The following is a 19,209-nucleotide window of genomic DNA, read 5'->3' as shown; positions in this document are numbered from 1 at the left end:
TGAGCAAGGGATTTGAGGCTGTTTGTGAAAGAGCAGAGAGTGCTGTGAAATGTGAAACAATGTCTCCTACTACCCCCGCCCCCGTCGTCTCTTCTCAGGTTGTGGGGGCAGTGGCCGCTTTAGGCCCTGCCCCTCAGACAGAGAATCAAGAGGCTGGGCCTTATGCTGAGGCACGTCAGTTGTTGAATGTGGCTGTTGAAACCCCTCCCCCTTACAATTCACCAGAGGTTCCCTCCATGCAAGCAAATTCTGATCAGAAACCTGGGGTCAGAAAACTTGATCTGACACCTATGGAGGCATTTAAGCCTAAGGGAACAGCCTTCGCCGCCCCAATTAGACATTCAAATTGGGGTGGGTTGAACGCTGAAATGGGTGCCGGTTGTGAGGATGGTCAATGGATCAGACTCACACCGGCCGAGAAAAATAATTTGCTTGCAGGGTTGGAACCTTTTAAGTTATATAACCCAAACAAAATGCTATGGGACAAGTTAGAGGCCGTAGCTAGGCAACAAAATCTGGGTATGGCAGACGTACAGTCTCTGGTGGAAGGGTTAATTCCTGCCAGTAAACTGCGAGCCGTTCAGGCAATACATTTTCATCCCCGTGTTCCCACTGACTGGACTGAATATTGTGAGGCTTATTCAAGTTATAAACGAAATGTGAAGGACCTTTTAGGTCGGGGATCATATCCCTGGACCAGTGTAACCCAGGTAAAACAAAAACAGGGTGAAAGTCCCTTAGAGTATGTTGAACGTTTTCGTCTAGCGTACGAGACATACTGTGCTGCAAACAGCAGCCTTGAAGATCATGATTCTGCCATAGTGATAGAATCCGCCACAGGCGGCCTGAACAAACAGTACAAAGAATTGTTGATGAACAGCTCTGTTGATATTAAAAATTGGGAAGACTTGCTTCGTTGGTGCTCTGTAAGCTGGAGCCGTTTGCAAGCATGTGATGATCAAATTATGGGCAAAGCGTCTGTTGTCTCAGTGGAAGAGGAAACACATCCCCGAGGTATTGGTAGATGTTACAATTGTGGTGAAACAGGTCATTTCCTGAGAGAGTGTACTGACCCCCCCTCAAAGTGTAGAAATTGTACCCGAGAGGGACATTTGGCAAAGTTCTGCCGTAGACCTAGAAATCAGGGGAATGCGAAGAAGCGAGGTGACAAAAATGACACCCCCAAAACCCAAACCTTGTCTGAGTCTGAGATTGGCAAACTGAGGCAACTGTTGGGTGACGAATAGGGGTCAGCGGCCTCCGGTTCATGTAATTATGCTGATACCCGCCCATTCATAAACGCGTTGTTAGGAGGCCGGCAATGCATTGCTTTGATTGACACGGGTGCCACGGTATCAATTACAGACATTGATCTTGAAACTACTTCTGAAACTTTGTATATAGAAGGCCTAAATGGAAAATGTTTGTATCATAAATCTGTCTCTGTCCCTCTTACTCTTGCAGGCTGTGAAAAAGTCTATTGGACTGAATTCTGGGTAGGGAAAAACACTGTAGGCACTATAATCGGTGTTGATATTTTGACAGAACTTGAAGCTGATGTTTTGCTTTCTAAAGATAAGCTTGTGCTCGGATGCAATGAAACAATTCACTTATCTCAAGCTGGCCCCCACCATGAGAAGAGATGTGCAGTGGCTGATGTTGTGAGTATCACTGAAACTCGGCCTGAATGGAGGTTTGTAATTTCTAAATTTTCAGATGTTTGGGCTAAAGATGAATTTGATTGTGGTCTTGCCCAGATTCAGCCACTGAACATCCCAGGTCCCATGCATGTAGCCAAAAGACAATATCCCCTGAAAAATGAGGCAAGGGAGGGAGCAGAACATGTTGTAGATGAATTATGCAAACGGGGTATCATAATACCATGCTCCTCCCCCACTAACTCACCAAAATGGCCAGTAAAAAAACCAAATGGGCGTTGGCGTTTGACGATTGATTATACAGCCTTGAATGCAGTCTCTGAGAAAATGCACCCCCTGGTGGCTAATCCCGCAACTATCTTACATGAGATAGGATCTGAACACTGTCATTTCACTGCTTTAGACATTTCTAACGGTTTCTGGACCATCCCCTTAGCCAAAGAGGACCAAGGGAAGTTTGCTTTCACCTGCAGGGGTCGCCAGTGGACATGGAGTCGGTTGCCACAAGGATTCTGCAACTCTCCCACCCTGTTCCATCAGGTACTGGCATCATTCATCGATCCGGTAAGGAAAGCTATTGAAAATGATGGGTCTGTTGTCCTGCAGTATGTGGATGACATTTTGATTGCTAGCCCAACCAAGTTCAAACATTTGACTGCTGTACAAACTGTTCTGAATGCCCTGAAAAACGGGGGATTCAAAGTGAATTTGAAGAAAGCACAGCTGGCGCAGCCGGAAGTGACTTACCTGGGGCAGATTGTTGGGGTGCATGGTCGACGTATAACCCCTGAAAGAGTTCAGGCCATCATTGAACTTCCAAAACCAAACACTGTTACTGGTCTAAGGCAGGTAATGGGACTTTTAAATTACTGCCGCCAGTATGTTTCTGAATACACTGAACTTTCTAAACCACTCACAGAGGCACTGAAAGGAGGAAAACCCGGTCCGGAGCTGATCGACTGGACGGAGGAGATGGAGGAGGCATTCGTGAGTATCAAAGAAACTCTTGCTTCCTCCCCAGCACTGAGACATGCTGACTCCCGCAGGCCTTTCCATCTATGGACATGGGTGGGGAACCGTTCCTATTCAGCTGCCCTCGGACAGAGGGTTCCAGGACGACACTCTTATGGGATGGTAGGCTATTATTCTGCTCCTATTCCTGTTTCTATGGCAGGACAGCATCCCTGCCTGTTAACATGTGACTGTGCTGAGTGGGCCGTAAAAACTACGGAGGACATCGTGACACATCAAAAGGTGATACTGCACACCAGACACCAAATTCTAAAGCTGTTGACAAACACCCGGTTAGGCTCTATTTCTAACCAAAGACGAGCTAAGTGGGAAACCACTCTTTTGAGTAAGAATGTGGAAATACAAATTGACAATGAAAGTGCCATAAACCCTGCCTCCTTGCTTCCAGAAGAAGGAACTGCACATAACTGTGTTCATCTGATTGACAATGACATCCAGAGCCCTCTCCAACCTGAACCACTCCCTAATGCTATGAACTTATTAGTTGATGGATCTAGCTTTCATGAACAGGGAACACGTTTCACAGGCTGGGCTGTTGTAAATGAGGATGGGGAAACTGTTGACTGTGGTTCTCTTTCAGAGGGAGGGGCACAAGTGGCCGAGTTGGTCGCTCTGACACGTGCATTGCAGTATGGCAGGGGAAAACGTGTCAATATTTACACGGACAGTCGCTATGCCTTCGGGACGGTGCATGACTTCGGCCCTGTATGGAAGCGCAGGGGGTTTCTGACCACGGCGGGCCTACCCATCTCTCATCAACAGCAGGTAAAAGAATTAATGTCTGCCTGTGACCTTCCTGCAGAAGGAGCTGTTATTAAAGTCACAGGACATGCCAAGGACAAATCTCCGGAATCAAAGGGAAATAAGGCTGCAGACACTGCTGCCAGGGCGGCTGCAAAACAGACAGAGACATGTGTGAGTGTAACAGCCTTTTCTCCTCAGGACAGTGAACATTCAAGAGATATTTTTGAACTTTATGCGGAAGATGATCCTGATGAGGTAGAACAATGGACAAAGTTAGGGGCACAAAAGAATTCAGAAGGACTGTGGAAATTTAATGACCGCTTTGTTTGTCCTGTTTCTGCTAGAACTGAACTAATGTCCCTATACCATGGACTGGCACATGCTGGGCCTGAAAAATTACATGCAATGATTTCAAAAACATGGTGGTGGCCAAAGATGAGGGCTTCGTGCAATGATTTTTGTAAACGATGTTTAGTTTGCCTAAAGGTTAACTCTTCCGCAAAGCTAAAAATCCCTTTAGGACACGCCCCTCGACCCCAAGGCCCATGGACCCACCTCCAAATTGATTTCATAGGTCCACTGCCCCCTAGTGGGGGTTTTACATACATTCTAATGATTGTTGATCTGTTCTCTAGGTGGGTGGAGGCGTTTCCTCTAAGAAACTGCACAGCAGACGCAACAGCCAAAGTTCTGTTAAATGAAGTTTTTCCAAGATGGGGCTTACCCTTGCAAATTGATTCAGATCAGGGCACACATTTTACAGGGAAAGTGATGAAAAACGTCATGAAATTGATGGGGGTAAAACAACACTTCCATATCGCGTTTCGTCCTCAGTCAAGTGGTTCTGTAGAACGTAACAATCGTACCCTTAAGACTTCATTGAGAAAGAGACTGCTGGAGTGGGGGAGGGGATGGCATGCAGCTATTCCTACGATTCTTTTAAGCATGAGAGCCAGCCCTAACAAAACTACTCAGATCAGCCCTTTTGAGATAATGACCGGTCGCTATATGCGGCTCCCTTGGGATGCCCCCTTGCAACATGAGGGGCCATCCGGGCCTTTGAAAGACGCTCTGCAAAATTATCTGAAAGCTTTGGATGCCTGTTTACGTGACACACGGGTTAGTGTTGGTATCAGACAAGCAGATAAAGATAATACTGAGCAAAGGAACATGCCTGCCTTGCCTGAAGTAGGTGACAGTGTAATGTTGCGAAGAGAAATTGTCTCTCCTTTAGGTCCAAAATTCGATGGCCCTTATCAAGTGCTTCTCACGACTAACACCTCTGTGTTGCTTGACAGGGGTGTATTGGGTACAGTCTGGAGACATTGGTCACAGGTGAAACCACTTGAGAAGGATCCGAACCGAACCACTGCATTGTAGCCATTTAGGTATTTGATTAACCCTTTTTAATGTCAAATTGAAATTCTATTATTAGTGTGTTATTGTTACAGATGGCGGAATCGGATGACCTATTGAAGCTGTTGATTCTTCAAGAAGAAGTGCGCCACGAGAAACAACGTAAAATGAGGCGGGCTTTTATCCAATTGGTACTCCCGCTTTCATTTGTTGCGCTAATTCTGATCGCCTTATCCTTTTTAATATGGATTCAAATTTCGATTAGGACCGGCCGATTTCATGCGTTCTCGACTCATTGGGACTGCGAAGAGCATGATAACCGTCCATCCTGGGTTCAATACCCATGCCTAAATTCTACTGAGGGGCTAAATTTAATGCCGACTATGTACAAAAACGTGAATAACCGTTGTTATCGTTTGGATGGAAACGAAACAGTGACCTTTTGGCTCGGTCACTCGCCAAATTATCCCGGTAGTACCCTCATTATGCAAAAAGGTCGGTGGGTGAAGAATGGAGGTGTGGACTTGTTTGAAAGTGAGTTCAGTTCTCTAAACTGGATCTCTGACAGCATAGCTCGTGAGAATGAAAGTGAATGTTCAATCAGGTTGGATAGGGTTAATAAGTACTTGTTAAAATCACAGGAAGATGTAGGAAAGCTAGACCGTGCAAAACGTCAGGCACACAAATCACAAGAAGTCCACATAATAGTAGGTGGCAGAGCGGTAAAACTCCCAGGATATCCAAGTGCACCCGATCCTCGACATATTATGCCTTACTACCTGCCTCAAGTTAAAGAGGAATTGAGTTCTAACAAGGTGGCAAGAGACGTGGCTAAAAGTTATATCTTTAGCAACATTGTGGTTAGAGAGGATCCTGGATCAGATTTGTACCAAAAGGTAATTAATGACAAAGATCTCATGAGATGGGGAGTATTATCCCATACCAAGGTTCATGTGGTAAGATGGGATGCCGATAGATCTTATGGTGCGGTGTGTGACAAGCATGGGCAGATAGATAAGACAGATAAGAAAAATTTTGATTTGAATGGTAGTAGAAATGGTTTGCCATTTGTTAATGCTCTGTCTCTCTCTTGGCCCAGGTACACTAGATTTGATGATCCTTGGAAGGAGACCGCTCATGTCGAACGGTGTTTAGGGAGAGAGATTCAACAGTGGTTTGTTAAGAATTTTCCCCCTGAGGATGTTGAAAGATGTAAAGTTGTTGCTGAGAAAGTGACAGGGGTAAAATCTATGAAAATGCCAGTTGGGATGTGCAATGCTTCTTTTGTCAAGACAGGATACACCTGGGCTAATTTCGTTGATGTGGTACATCAGTACGAGTTTGCTAGGACCCTCGCTAATAAAACAGTTATTGATTTGGATCACCTGCACGATCATCTTGAAGGTAAATGTTACAGTCTGACATCTATGGCGTATAATGTAACAGCATGGATGCATTTGCATATGTTTAAATTGGCTATTGAATTAACACATACAAGAGTAGCTAGTCGTGTGGTACCCTTAAAGTATGAGGAGTTGTTGTGGAGTAAATATGAACCATTTCAGGTGATGATGTGGCCTCAGGGAAAGGACGTAGCAGTAGGAGACGAATGGTTTGATAGAGAGAAACAGTTTAGGCAGTTTTTGAGTCCAATACCGTTGCTGCAGGACGTTCGAGACTTAGGGTCCGGAGATGGTAGAGGTAGTTGCACGAGACACCAGTTGACACACCCTCTGGGTCCTAGTTGGCGACCAGTAGATGAAAGTAAAAATGATGATGTCACTGGATTATCTGTTTGTGTTGCAGAACTGATGCACAACACTGAATATTTCCCTCGACTGAAGGCACAGCAAGCTCGGCAGGAGTATATCTCTGCATTTCTTGAACAAGTAAAGACGAATGATCCCTTTGCTGGGTATGAGTATCTGAATTCTGTCTGGCTTAGATCGAAAGGTACCGCATTGCTCACGGATACTGAGGCGCCATCAGCTATAGCTGTAGCTGCTGTTTTGGCTGTTGCTATAGGTACTGTGTTTACTAACGTGACAGACAGTGTAGAGGAATTTGTGGAAGATGCTTGGGGTGAGTTTGTGACCGCATCTGAGGATTTAGTTTGGAGAGTTGCTAAATATATGTTGTATGCTTTCGGAGCATTTTTAGGGGTTTTGTTTCTGTGCTTGTGCATTTGGTTGTGTTTTCGTCTGTGCTTCTCTTATCTGTGCAGGTCTTCTTGCAGCAAGCTAAATCCTGTCGAAGAAGAGATGAAACTGCAAAAGCTGACGGACCGCTTGAAAGGGAAGCTGATGGAGGAGAAACTTAATGCCCTGTTGTGAGTGGAAGGTGGGAGAGCCTCGGAATGGGGACTGGTCTTTTTAGTGGCCAGCATGTCCGTGATGAGGCGAAGAGACAAGTGTGACCCGTCAGGGGAGCATGAGTCACCACTACACCTTCCGTAGCGACCTCACTGGTAGACCAGACGTGGTGGTATTGGACCCCACATTGGTCTTAAAACGGGGGAATGAAAGGGTCGGGGGTCGACACCCTTGCCTCTTCATCATATGCATCTTCATCATATGCATCTTATCCTTTTCAATATGTTTTTTTATATATATATATCCTCCTCATGAGTTAAATAATCAGTTATTATCCTTTCAAAGTAATGAATTATTGACAATCCATTTTATGTGATCATTTAATACATTTTTAACTATTATTTGAATATGATTTGGACTTTTTGTCTGCTGTATTGGGTTTCTAATTTGCTTTCCAGAGACGGTCTGACAAAGACAGCCTGACCGAGACTGTCTGACCCCTATCTCTGTGCCCTGACATAGATAGACTTCTATCTATGAGTCCTGACCAACAGGGCCTTGGAGAGAAACTTAGGACTGCCAGGAAATGAATCCTGTCCGCTAGTAACCCCAGGACGGAAAGGGGGTCGGGAGAATTTTTAGGCTCCCAATTGTGATTTTCTTCCCATTTATATAGTGTGATTTTTCCCATTGATAGAAGTACATTTTTGTCTTTATATTTCCTTATATTTCTTTATAGAATGAGGTAGATTACATTAGTCTTTTACTTTTCTTTCTGGAGATGTGTGTGTCATGTGGTGTTGATATCTTTGTCTATTGATAAGCGCGCTGCTGCGCTAACCTTGGAGGAGAGATGTGCCCTAGAGTCTTGTGTGTGTGTGTTACATGTTCTGTGCAGGTCTATGGACTGGATTGGACCACTTTTCTCACACCCTAGACTTCTTGGCGCCTTTCTAGGACTCTCCTGAAGTCAACACTACCCCAATCTTGGGATGGTCTGATGTATACATCCTGATTTACCAACAACAACATCTCCTATCTATTCTCGCGTGACACATTGTTTAGACTTAATGTCAATCAGTAATATTCCACGTGTTTGTAATGATGTAAATCATGTCCTTGAAATTGGTATAATTGGTGTGGTAATTCTGTGTAAGGTAGAGTCTGGCCTGCGACCTCCTTCGAGAGACTCTGAAGCTGGCTCTACCGATGAAACTGCAAACTATTCTTCAGTAAATTCTCTTCATTTGATTGAACATCCTGACTCCTGGTCTTCCTTCCATCTCTGGTCTCTGGGTCAAAACTGTTAACCCCTAACACTATTCACTGCTAGCATGTGTAGCATGTTGAATGTCCCGTTTGCTAACATGAGTCAAAAGGCCATCTCAATACGATGTCTATACAATGAGCTGCTATATGATGTAGTCTCTCTCTCATTGGTTCAAATCATGTTACACCCGTTATATTCAATGTGTATAGTCTCTCCTTTTGCCCAGAATAAAGTGAGATTTTTCTATTCCCTCAGCACTGAGTCTTTGTTCATTCATTTCCCAGTTCAGAAGACTGGGATGAGACGAATAAGGGGCAAACACCTAACAGTTATAGGTCTTGGTAAACGGTTGCTAGGGTCCTCTGTTAGGTTGCTATGGAGTGGCTTGATGCCAATGATGATCCTCTAAAACTCTTTGCCAGTATGAATGATATAAACCAAACCCCGTTCATAATCATCAGGCTACTCGTGCCGGTGCTGTGTGTGTGCTGGAGCATGAGGCATATATTCCTTCCTCAATCAAACCATGAAACGAACTGAACAAATAAAGACAAAGGGGTTTTGTGTGTGTGTGTGTGTGTGTGTGTGTGTAATCTTGTTAACATTTTAAATGATATCCAGCCCTACTGGAAAGACACAATTTTTACATGATGTTATAAAAAATATCCTAAAAAAATGTGTGACACACACGAGACGTGCAGGTCTGCATCTGAAGACTAAAATAATGACTAAAAGAATAACTTCAGTCCTCTAATAAGAATAAGTGTTTTTTTTTATTTTTTATTAGACAGATGTGAATATGAAGACTCACCTGATACAGTCAGTGTAAGAGCATCACTGGTGTCTGATGTCTGTGAGTCTGATCTCTCTCCTCTACAGCTGTATTTACCACTGTAGTAATACACACCACTGAGATACACACCAGCTGTGAAACTGATCTCTGCTGATGATGATGTATAGACAGGTCGTCCATCTTTTAACCATCTGTATGTCCACTGAGTGTCTCCTCCTCCCGGTATGACACATGTGAGAGTGACTGTCTCTCCTCTGAACACTGGCTGATCCGGCTTCACCTTCACTTCAGGTTTTGGTCTATCTGTATTAATACACATAAATATAGATTAAGAAGAAGAAGTTTTGTTATATATATATATATAGCGCCCTCCTATAGCTCAAGGCTGCTTTAGTGTTAGACGGTACATTTGTCCATCCACATACACAATACAGGCACAGCTCTTATATAGCCATATTATTCAAAATACAAATTAAATAGATATGTCTTTAGCTGAGTCTTGTAGACAGAGATGAGAAATTACATAATGGTAGGATGAATGAATTCCATAATTTAGGATCATTGGCACTAAATGACCTAATCCCACAGTGGACAGCCGGAAACGAGGAGTGGACAAAAGCCCGAGCTCTGATGATCTGAGGGACCGGGCTGGAGAGTAGTGCTGGAGTATATGGAGGAGCAGGACCATTGAATGCCTTAAATGTTAGAAGTCATGTCTTAATGTGAATATGTGAGGCCACAGCCAGTGAAGATCATGCAGTAGAGGAGTTACGTGAGCAGAGCGTCTGCTGGAGCTGAGGACTGGCTGCTGAGGTTTGAACAAACTCAAGACAAGACAAGACAAGACAAGACAAGTGTATTTTACACAGCACACTTCACACCCAATGGCAATTCAAAGTGCTTTACATAGAAATTCATTAAAATAATGATGACATATGCATGAGAAATAAGAATACTATGTGTGAGAATTAAAAATAAAAACAAAGAGTTTAAAAACCGGTGTAAAGAGAAAATAAAAAATAAAATGGTTAAATCAATAGTGGTCTGAAATAAAAATAAACAACAACAAAATAAACAGACAGAATGATACATCCAATTCAGTCTCTACATAAAACATCTTTCAGTTTACAGCCACATTAATGTACACTAGGCATCACTTGCCGACTTTGTAAACGGTTACAGAGAAAAGCTGGGCATCACACACTACGACTTTAAAATCGTCTGGAACACAAACTGAAACAAGCGCCTGGTTGCTAGGAGACGCACGACATACATGGATGTGCAGGAAATGAGCACGGTAATTTCTGAAGCGACTATCTGTGCGCTGAGCAAAAAGTCAACAAAAAGAGCCAAAACGCACTAGACGTGGCCAGTACTGGTCAGATTACAGCGGGAGTTAGAGGAAGTGTTTTTCTGTGCTGATGAGTCAAAATATTGAGTCTAATCTGTAAGCCTGTTCTGTTCGTTTATTGTTATTTTATTTTATTTTATTGCAACACATGTAAAGGACGGCTTCGGATTCATATGAATAAATAGATAATTAAATCATTATTTATTTATAACATTGAGTTTTTCATTAAAGAAACACTAGTGTTTCAGCTGTTAACAGCTGTTGCTCGAAGAAGCACGCATGCTCTGGTGTGGCTTTGTTTAGAACTATTTTCGTTGACAATATTGAAGTTACTTATACAATAGGGATGGGCATTTTTGTCAATTTTTCATTTCGATCATCCATAGGTCTCAAAAACGAGTAATCGATTAACCGTGGGCGGGGCTTGTGCGGGGGGCGGGGCGTCTCCGTCATGGAGATATGAAACTATTTTAAGACTGTTATGAAAATGTATGCGACAAAAACATGAGACGTCTATGCAAATATGAACATATGACTATAAAAAAATAACTGTTACATTACGATGCATAAATGTCTTTAAAAAAAGAAACTAAATAGGCCTAACTGTCTCAAATAACCCTGTCAATGATACCAGGCATTGTATTTGAGCTGCAACTGTGTATACACCACCCCGCAGAGCTTCGCTAGAGAATTAATAAACTCAGTCAAACGCATCCTATATGAGATTAATCAGATATATGCCTATTACAATTTACATCTGCCCGGACGCAAATGCGCACGTGAACTTGGCCAACAGGCTTGAAAACGAAACTCATTTTGAATGCGCTCTTTAACGCTAATACACGAGCAACGAAACCACAGATAATTTACAACACTTTAACCGTGTTCTTATTATTCTATGTAGCCTAACGTTACATGACAGATTGGCGCTGCACATAATTTAATTTTTCATGATCAAAGTGAGAACCGCATCACCGCACGTTTTTGAATCCATGAGAAACATTAAAACAGATCGAATGTTAAAAAAAATAATCGATAATGTCGGGCTGTTCGCATTTGAGCTGAAGCTGAAGAGAATGAACACCAGCCGAAATAACGGCAGCGTTTTGCTAGCTGGTTATTAAACTCAACCAAACGCCGTCCTATATGAGATTCATCTGAAATAGACAACATATAATCAAGTATAAAACAAATAATATTACAACTTGCATCTGTGGAAAAGGACGCGGATACGCAGATGAACTTGACCGCGCTCTGAATCTGGTTGGGGATTTCCGTTATTAACAGCGCGCGCTGATCCACGGGGAGCTAAAGCACGGAGAATACAACATTATATGGCAATCATGTTCTCATTGTAATGCTGTGTATGTGACAGATTGGCGCCGCACATCTTGCACTGTATTTCATGATCATTCTCAGGGCTTCAGGCATCACTGCGCGCTTTAGTTTCACTTTATTTCGTGGTCTGGAAGGCGTGCTGTCTAATGCTAACCAATCAGACCTCAGTTACCGTCCAAAATGCCGCAATAACAATCCGAGAAATATACAAATATATTTTTTAAAGTCAGAGCGATCATCGTTTTCATGATCGGTCGTCGCTGTCACGTTCGAGTAATCGAGTACTCGACCACTGTTGCCCATCCCTATTATACAATAGTTTTGCTGTTTTGATTCCTACACGAGTCTCACACAGACAAGATGCGAGAGCATAGAGTAACGCAACCTTGTTTACGTTATTAAATAATCTGTTAACATTTATTGTCATTTATACCATGGTCTGTTTTAATACTGGATTCTGATTGGCTGGAAGGTGTGCAGTAAAACTGTTTAATGCACAGGTAGTCAATGGCACATTTTACTATGCGCAGGTATGTATACGTACATATCTATCCGGTTGTTAAGGCTGACGTCATGCGGCAGCGCTTCCGGGTCCAAACGTTCTATCTTATACCACAAGAAAAACTACAAACGGTGCTAATATACACACACAATGTGGTGTGATACTACAAAAAAAGCTATAATCATAACCTTTTTCTCCATAGCGAAATTCTAGATGGCCAGACAGGGATTCATCTTTTATAAATCGTTAAAATATTAATGTATGTGACGCTGTGACCATAGAGAATGTTGTGTAGACTGTAAGTATTTAAAATGTTAAACTTTTTTAAACGTTTGATGTTTAATATGAATAAATCGCGCTCATAAACAGGCGTCAATGGCATTCTCAAGTGAAACGAGTTGAGGCTTGGACCCGGAAACGGCGTTTCTTACGTCACGACTTAACAAGCGGATAACTATGTGCATATTGGCACATCCGTGGCCAGGGGCGGATCTACAGGGGGGCAAGGTGGAGCAAGCCTTTGGAGAGCCTTCCAGAGCCTTGCCCCCCCCAGCTGCCCCCCTAACTTTGATGTTCCAAAAACTGTAGTCCTACTTGTAAAAATAACCCGAACTGTCAGTATGTCCAATGCATTCACCAAAAGTAAACCATTTAATTTTTAATTTTAAATGTATTCACATTAAAATACATAAAAATCCCCTCCCCCGCGGCCCCGTCCCTCAAATACGTCCCTGATTCAAACGTGCAGAGCTGCGTTCTCACTCACACACACACACACAGCGAGTCTGCAGCTGTGCACAGCCCAACAAACCCACTTGGAGAGACTGAGCTGCCCCAGAGCCCCTGAAAGTGAAGAGTTTCCCCAGGTGTAGTTTAAACACACGTTTAACTTAAAATTATATTTGTAATGAATGTATTGTGTGCTAAAGACGATTCAGCATCAGCAAAAACAGCGCCGGAGACCGACAGACTAGACAGAGCAGGTTAACTTACTTTTTTGAGTTTTGATATTTAAAAAAAATCTCAGCTCTCAGATTCTGTCACTTTAATTACGAAATTCAAACAATAAATGCCGTTTTGGCGCTTGTAAGTTAAATGTTACGTGACAGACCCCTAGCTGCACTTGGACCGATCATTTCTAACTTACTAGCTTGTAACGTTAAACACGAATGAACAATGTTGAAAGAAACAGTAGCCTACAACTTACCTAAATGTATATTCCTCATATATAATATCGACCAATCAATCTAACAATTGTCACATGACATTTACCTCAGGAAAGCCATTACATGATCATAGAGCTAGAGAGTATTTTGCTAAATATGTGTAGTGTACCATATTACATATTTATTATATTTGTATTTATATCATTAAATAAAGTTGTTATTATAATAAAACATTTTTTTAATTTGAGTTATTTTTTACCTTAATAACACTGCTAGCTGATAGGGCTCTCTGTATGTTTACAGCATTAGATGAGTTCCAAACTCCCTTTCCATCTACAGCATTACTTAATAAGCAAAATTGTTAGCAACAGAAAATAATCCCCACACATGGGAGCTCAAGCCTCAGCGCGCACATACACAAAATGCAGACTTCGTTTGCAGGGAGCGCGCGCAACTCTTAAAGGGGCCACACTATATTTCTACTCGTTACAGCGTGCTTTAGTTTCTTCATCATGATAAGGTCAAAGCCATCAGGGGCTCAGTATCGTAAAAAGAAGGAAATATAAAAAAGAAAGCGAAATATACAGGTATGTTAGTTACTTATTGGTTACTTGTTCTCTACTAAGCTGGTCGCTCTATCATAACGTTGAGCAAAACATTACACTGAATATTAGTACTGGACGGACCACACGCCAAGCTCATTTATTTCAGGTGCAGAACATTATAGCATAGTTAATTTGAATAAACAAAACATTACATCAGAGATAGCTGTTTAGTGTAAATTGATCAAGTAGGCTAATACAGTCATAACCATGGGCGTCACTAGGCCCTTTGTTATGAAATTATGCCTCAGTGTACCATGTAAACACTGTAACATGTCACTAAACCTAATAAAATTCAGTTGTTACTAAAATGTTAGTGACAATCACAATGCACTTATTGTGATGCAATTATTATTATTTTTTTACATTTGAGCTAAGCAGTCCTGTTAAATCCAATTCCTCTCAGATATCACAGCAATGAAACCAGTTTAGAACTGGGGAAATAAATACAATAGGATTAAGGAGTCTAAACATAACTGGTGTGTGCATGTGATACATCTTTCTGTTTTTATATTTGTTATATAGGCTACTTATTAGCTACCTGGCCCTACAGTGTAATGTACTACAAGGATAATCAGAGGTTTTCACATATTGACTTTTGCAGGCAAGAGTAGTTGAAGAAAGTAGCTGGAGCCTAACCATGAAAAGGAAGGCTAAAAGTGAGGATATTAATAGCTTTTTTGCTAAAAAAAAAAAAAAAAAAAAAAAAATCCTAAGAAGTACACAGGAGGAAGAGGGTGAGGGAAATGAAGGAGAAGGCAGTAAACTGGAGACACCAGGAGGGTCAGAGCAGGAGAAGACAGAAGGAGACAAGGAAATAAGTGAAGGAGACGAGGAAAAAGAAGATTCAGTGAGAGATGAAGAGGAGGCTCCAGATTCAGAGAGAGGGATCAGGAGGAGGAAGATGACAGAGAGGAAGAGAGTAGACCTTCAATTCCCACAATTCTTGTACTTTTTTATATTTTCATTTTGCTTTTTATACTGTTTTGTTTTGTTCGAACGGTGGGCTTATTCCTGTTGTGAATTAAAAACCTTTGTGGTGTGTAAGGGCATGATTAAACAATAAGTACAATAAGTAAAAGTGGTTTTGTGTTTGTTTTGTTAAAGCAATTCACATATAGGGATTTCCATGTACCGTCTACACCTGCCACCCTGCCAAGACCTCTTGCCACCCCTTTCCCCCCCATGTAAAATGTTCTAGATCCGCCACTGTCCGTGGCACATGCGGTCTTGTCATGTCATTGACATTATTGCGATAAACACTGACATGACACCGAGTTGAGGAAACTGTCGCCTTGTGTCGTGCGCTTTTTACATTCTATGATGGTCGTGACACCTACACTGACAAACTCGAGCACCTATATTATTATATAATTTAATGCATTAAATGTAATGTGTCTTTATACGTGGGGTTTATTTCACACTACACTACATAATGATGATTCGTTCAAATAAACTGCAGTGTCACTTGCCTGTCATTCAGAAATAATTTTAATAAATCCATTAAATAATCATTAAGTTATGTTCGATATGCTTAAGCAACCAGGGGATCTTCAGACTAACATAAAGAAGAGATCGCGAACGCATCTCTCTCTCTCTCTCTCTCTCTCTCTCTCTCTCTCTCTCTCTCTCTCTCTTCTCTTTCAGTTCTCTGTCTCTCTCTTTTAATAATGAATTTAAATAAATGTGGTAGGCTAATTTGTTCATATAAAAACATTTTGATGGCTCTATTTTATTTAAAGCGACGGTGTGCTAGAACTAACGAGACGTAAGAAAACAAACATCATTTTAACCCATCTCTTAAAAAACATCAGTTACAGCTTTAACTTGTTTTTAACTTGGCAAATAACCATGGTATAAGCGGGATAATCTGCTTCGCGTCGGGCGGTTCTTCGCCTCTACGCCGTACATTAAAATTCTTTAATGCATGGCTAGCCGTGGATTATCCCTTACATAATTAATAATTCACAGCTATTGATGCTTTATCACGTTTAAACATGTATCCCGGGAAAGCGTTAATGTAAAACCCGCAATGGTAAATAGTAACATATTAAAGCAGAACTTGGCTACTTTTGCTCTCAGGGTCCCCCTACAGTTTGGAAAAAATAATGTCCTCAACTACTGTCGTAAGATCTGTAATCCTACAACAGGGGATGCCATCGCGCGTGCATTTGTTGACATGACAACCCTGATAGCCCTGAACTAGTGATGCGTGGGTCGTCTCATAACCCGCGGACCCCATATGTCTATTTAATGGTCGCGGGTGCACGGCGGGTTGTAAAAATATATACAGTGGTGCGGTGCGGTGCGGGCCAAATAACTTCATAAAAGCGTCCCGCGGGTCGGTGCAGCACTAACAGTTCCCCTGAACACTGCAGGAGGAGTTCAGAGTTCTTCTGGTGGCGTGTGTGAAATGTCTTCATCCCAGGTAACGTTACAGTCAGTGGCATGTTTCAGCATGTCATATGAATATATGACAGGCTGATTGATTGTTCCTGATCGATTGCTCCTGTCTGTCTGCCTGCTGCTGCTGCCACCACAGTGTTTGTAGCTCTGTAGAGCTGTGTTTGAATCTCTATTTGATATATTTTCTTTGTAATTTACACTGCTAAATATAACTTACTCATCACCATATAGTGTTTAATATAGCCTATCAATTTAAATTTGACATTACTAGCTTTTAATCTAAATCACTACCACACGTTAGCTTTTCGCTAGCCTGGTAGCTTTCCATCCCAGCATCCAGGTCTCCTGTTTTCTGAGTTCTATAGACAACTGTGGTGAGTTGGATTATTAAAAAGACTCCATCAGACAACTGTGGTAAGTTTTGGATTCATCAACAAATACGGTAAGCCATGTCTTCTTCTCCTGTCATTGTCACTTGCACTGCATGTTACATGTTTAGCATATCTATCTCCGTTGGCGAACAGGGCTTCACATGTGATAAATGTAAGGAATTAATCAGGCTGACGGAGAAGATTTCAGATTTAGAGACACGCATCCAAGCTTTATGTGAGAGTAGTGAGAATGTAACAGCTTTAGATACTGCTTTGGATGCGACTAGCTTAGTGAACACTCATTGTTTGGTTCCGGCTGAGCCCGCGCAGCAGGGCTGGGTGACGATGAGAAAGCATAGTCGCGGATCAAAAAACCGCTCTTCCGTTCCGATTAGAACATCAAACAGGTTCTCCCCACTCAGTGACGCACCCACTGAGGATCCTGTTGAAAGTGCCCTAGTTATTGGCGATTCTATTACACGGAATGTGAAAATAGAGACACCAGCCACCATAGTCACATGTTTACCGGGAGCCAGAGCGCCTGACATCAAAGCAAATTTAAAAGTGCTGGCTAAAGCTAATCGTAAATTCTCTAAGATTATTATTCACGTTGGCACTAATGATGTTCGACTTCGCCAGTCGGAGATCACCAAAATTAACATTAAAGAGGTGTGTAATCTCGCAAGTACGATGTCAAAAGCCGTATATTTCTCTGGACCTCTCCCCGCGAAAAGGAGTGATGAAATAGTTAGCAGATTATCATCACTCAATGGCTGGTTGTCTAAGTGGTGTCTGCAAAATAACATAGGGTTCATAGACAATTGGAAAAGTTTTTGGGGCAGACCTGACCTGTTGAAGATAGACGGCATTCATCCCTCCTGGGCTGGTGCTGCTCTTCTCTCTAGTAATTTGGCACATAGTCTTAGAGCTAAACCTTGACTCACTGGGGCCCAGGTCAGGAAGCAGACAAACTGGCTAAACCAACCGTCTGCTAGCTGTCTCACGTCACCAAAGTCAGCTAAATCCCAGCACATAGAGACTCTTTCACCTAGATATTATCACATAGAGACTGTGTCTGTTCCCCGAATTAGTAAATACAAAAAACCATCAAAACCATTCAACAGTAAAAATTTAATTGATGTCCAACAAATAAACAACAGATATAATACGGATGAACAATTGATAAAGCTTGGGTTGCTGAATATTCGATCCCTTTCGCCAAAAACGCTTGTTGTCAATGATATGATTATAGATCATAACTTAGATGTGCTGTGTTTGACAGAAACCTGGCTAAAACCTGATGATTACATTACTTTAAATGAGTGCACCCCCCGAGATTATTGTTACAAACATGAGCCACGTCTGAAAGGTAAAGGGGGAGGTGTGGCTGTAATTTATAATAATATTTTCAGTATTACTCAGAAGTCTAGTTTCAAATATAATTCCTTTGAAGTTTTGGTGCTTTATGTAACACTGTGTAGTGTAAATGATAAATCCCTTCTGACATTTGTGTTGGCTACTGTATACAGGCCACCAGGGCACAATACAGACTTTATCAAAGAATTTGCTGGTTTTGTATCGGAGTTAGTATTAGCTGTAGATAAAGTACTAATTGTTGGGGATTTTAATATCCACGTAGACAATGAAAAAGACGCATTGGGATTGGCATTTAGAGACATTCTAAACTCTATTGGAGTTAGACAACACGTATCAGGACCCACTCATCGCCTTAATCATACTTTAGATCTAATAATGTCACATGGAATAAATGTTGATACTGTTAAAATTCTGCAGCAGAGCGATGACATCTCAGATCATTACCTAATATCATGTATACTTAATTTACCTAAGGCTGCAAAGCCATCCCCTCGCTTCAAATATGGCAGGACGATAACCGCTGCGACTAAAGATTGCTTTGTACATAATCTTCCTCATCAGTTCCATCTCCTCAGCATTACAGATAGCCAAGATGAACTTGATGCTGCAACCGAAACTATGGACTCTATCCTTACTAGCACTTTAGACATAGTTGCTCCCCGGCGCTTAAAGAAGATTAAAGCAAATAATCCAATGCCGTGGTACAACGAGCACACTCGGGCCCTTAAAACAGCAGCCAGAAAAATGGAGCGCAGCTGGAAGAAAACAAAACTAGAGGTTTTTCGCAATTTGTGGAAAGAGAGCATGATTGCATACAGAAAGGCCATAAAAACTGCTAGATCTGCTTATTTCTCATCTCTTTTAGAAGAAAACAAACACAACCCTAAGTATTTATTCGATACAGTGGCTAAATTATCAAAAAATAAAGCTT

At 41.8% G+C, this 19,209-nt stretch overlaps 1 protein-coding gene across 1 annotated transcript in view; it reads right to left on the bottom strand.

The window, feature by feature from the left end:
* Window positions 1–19,209, bottom strand: part of LOC137071707 (Fc receptor-like protein 5) — a 173,284-nt gene that overhangs the window by 126,713 nt on the left and 27,362 nt on the right. Inside the window, exon 5 of the mRNA XM_067439929.1 lies at window positions 9,184–9,468. Within this exon, the coding sequence (XP_067296030.1) occupies window positions 9,184–9,468 (285 nt within the window). The remainder of the gene's footprint in view (window positions 1–9,183; window positions 9,469–19,209) is intronic.

Source organism: Pseudorasbora parva, chromosome 1 (genome assembly GCF_024679245.1).
Source record: "Pseudorasbora parva isolate DD20220531a chromosome 1, ASM2467924v1, whole genome shotgun sequence".
In the NCBI taxonomy this organism is placed as follows: Eukaryota; Metazoa; Chordata; class Actinopteri; order Cypriniformes; family Gobionidae; genus Pseudorasbora; species Pseudorasbora parva.
Note: the sequence above shows the minus strand (reverse complement) of the source record. Positions and strands in the feature narration are given on the sequence as shown.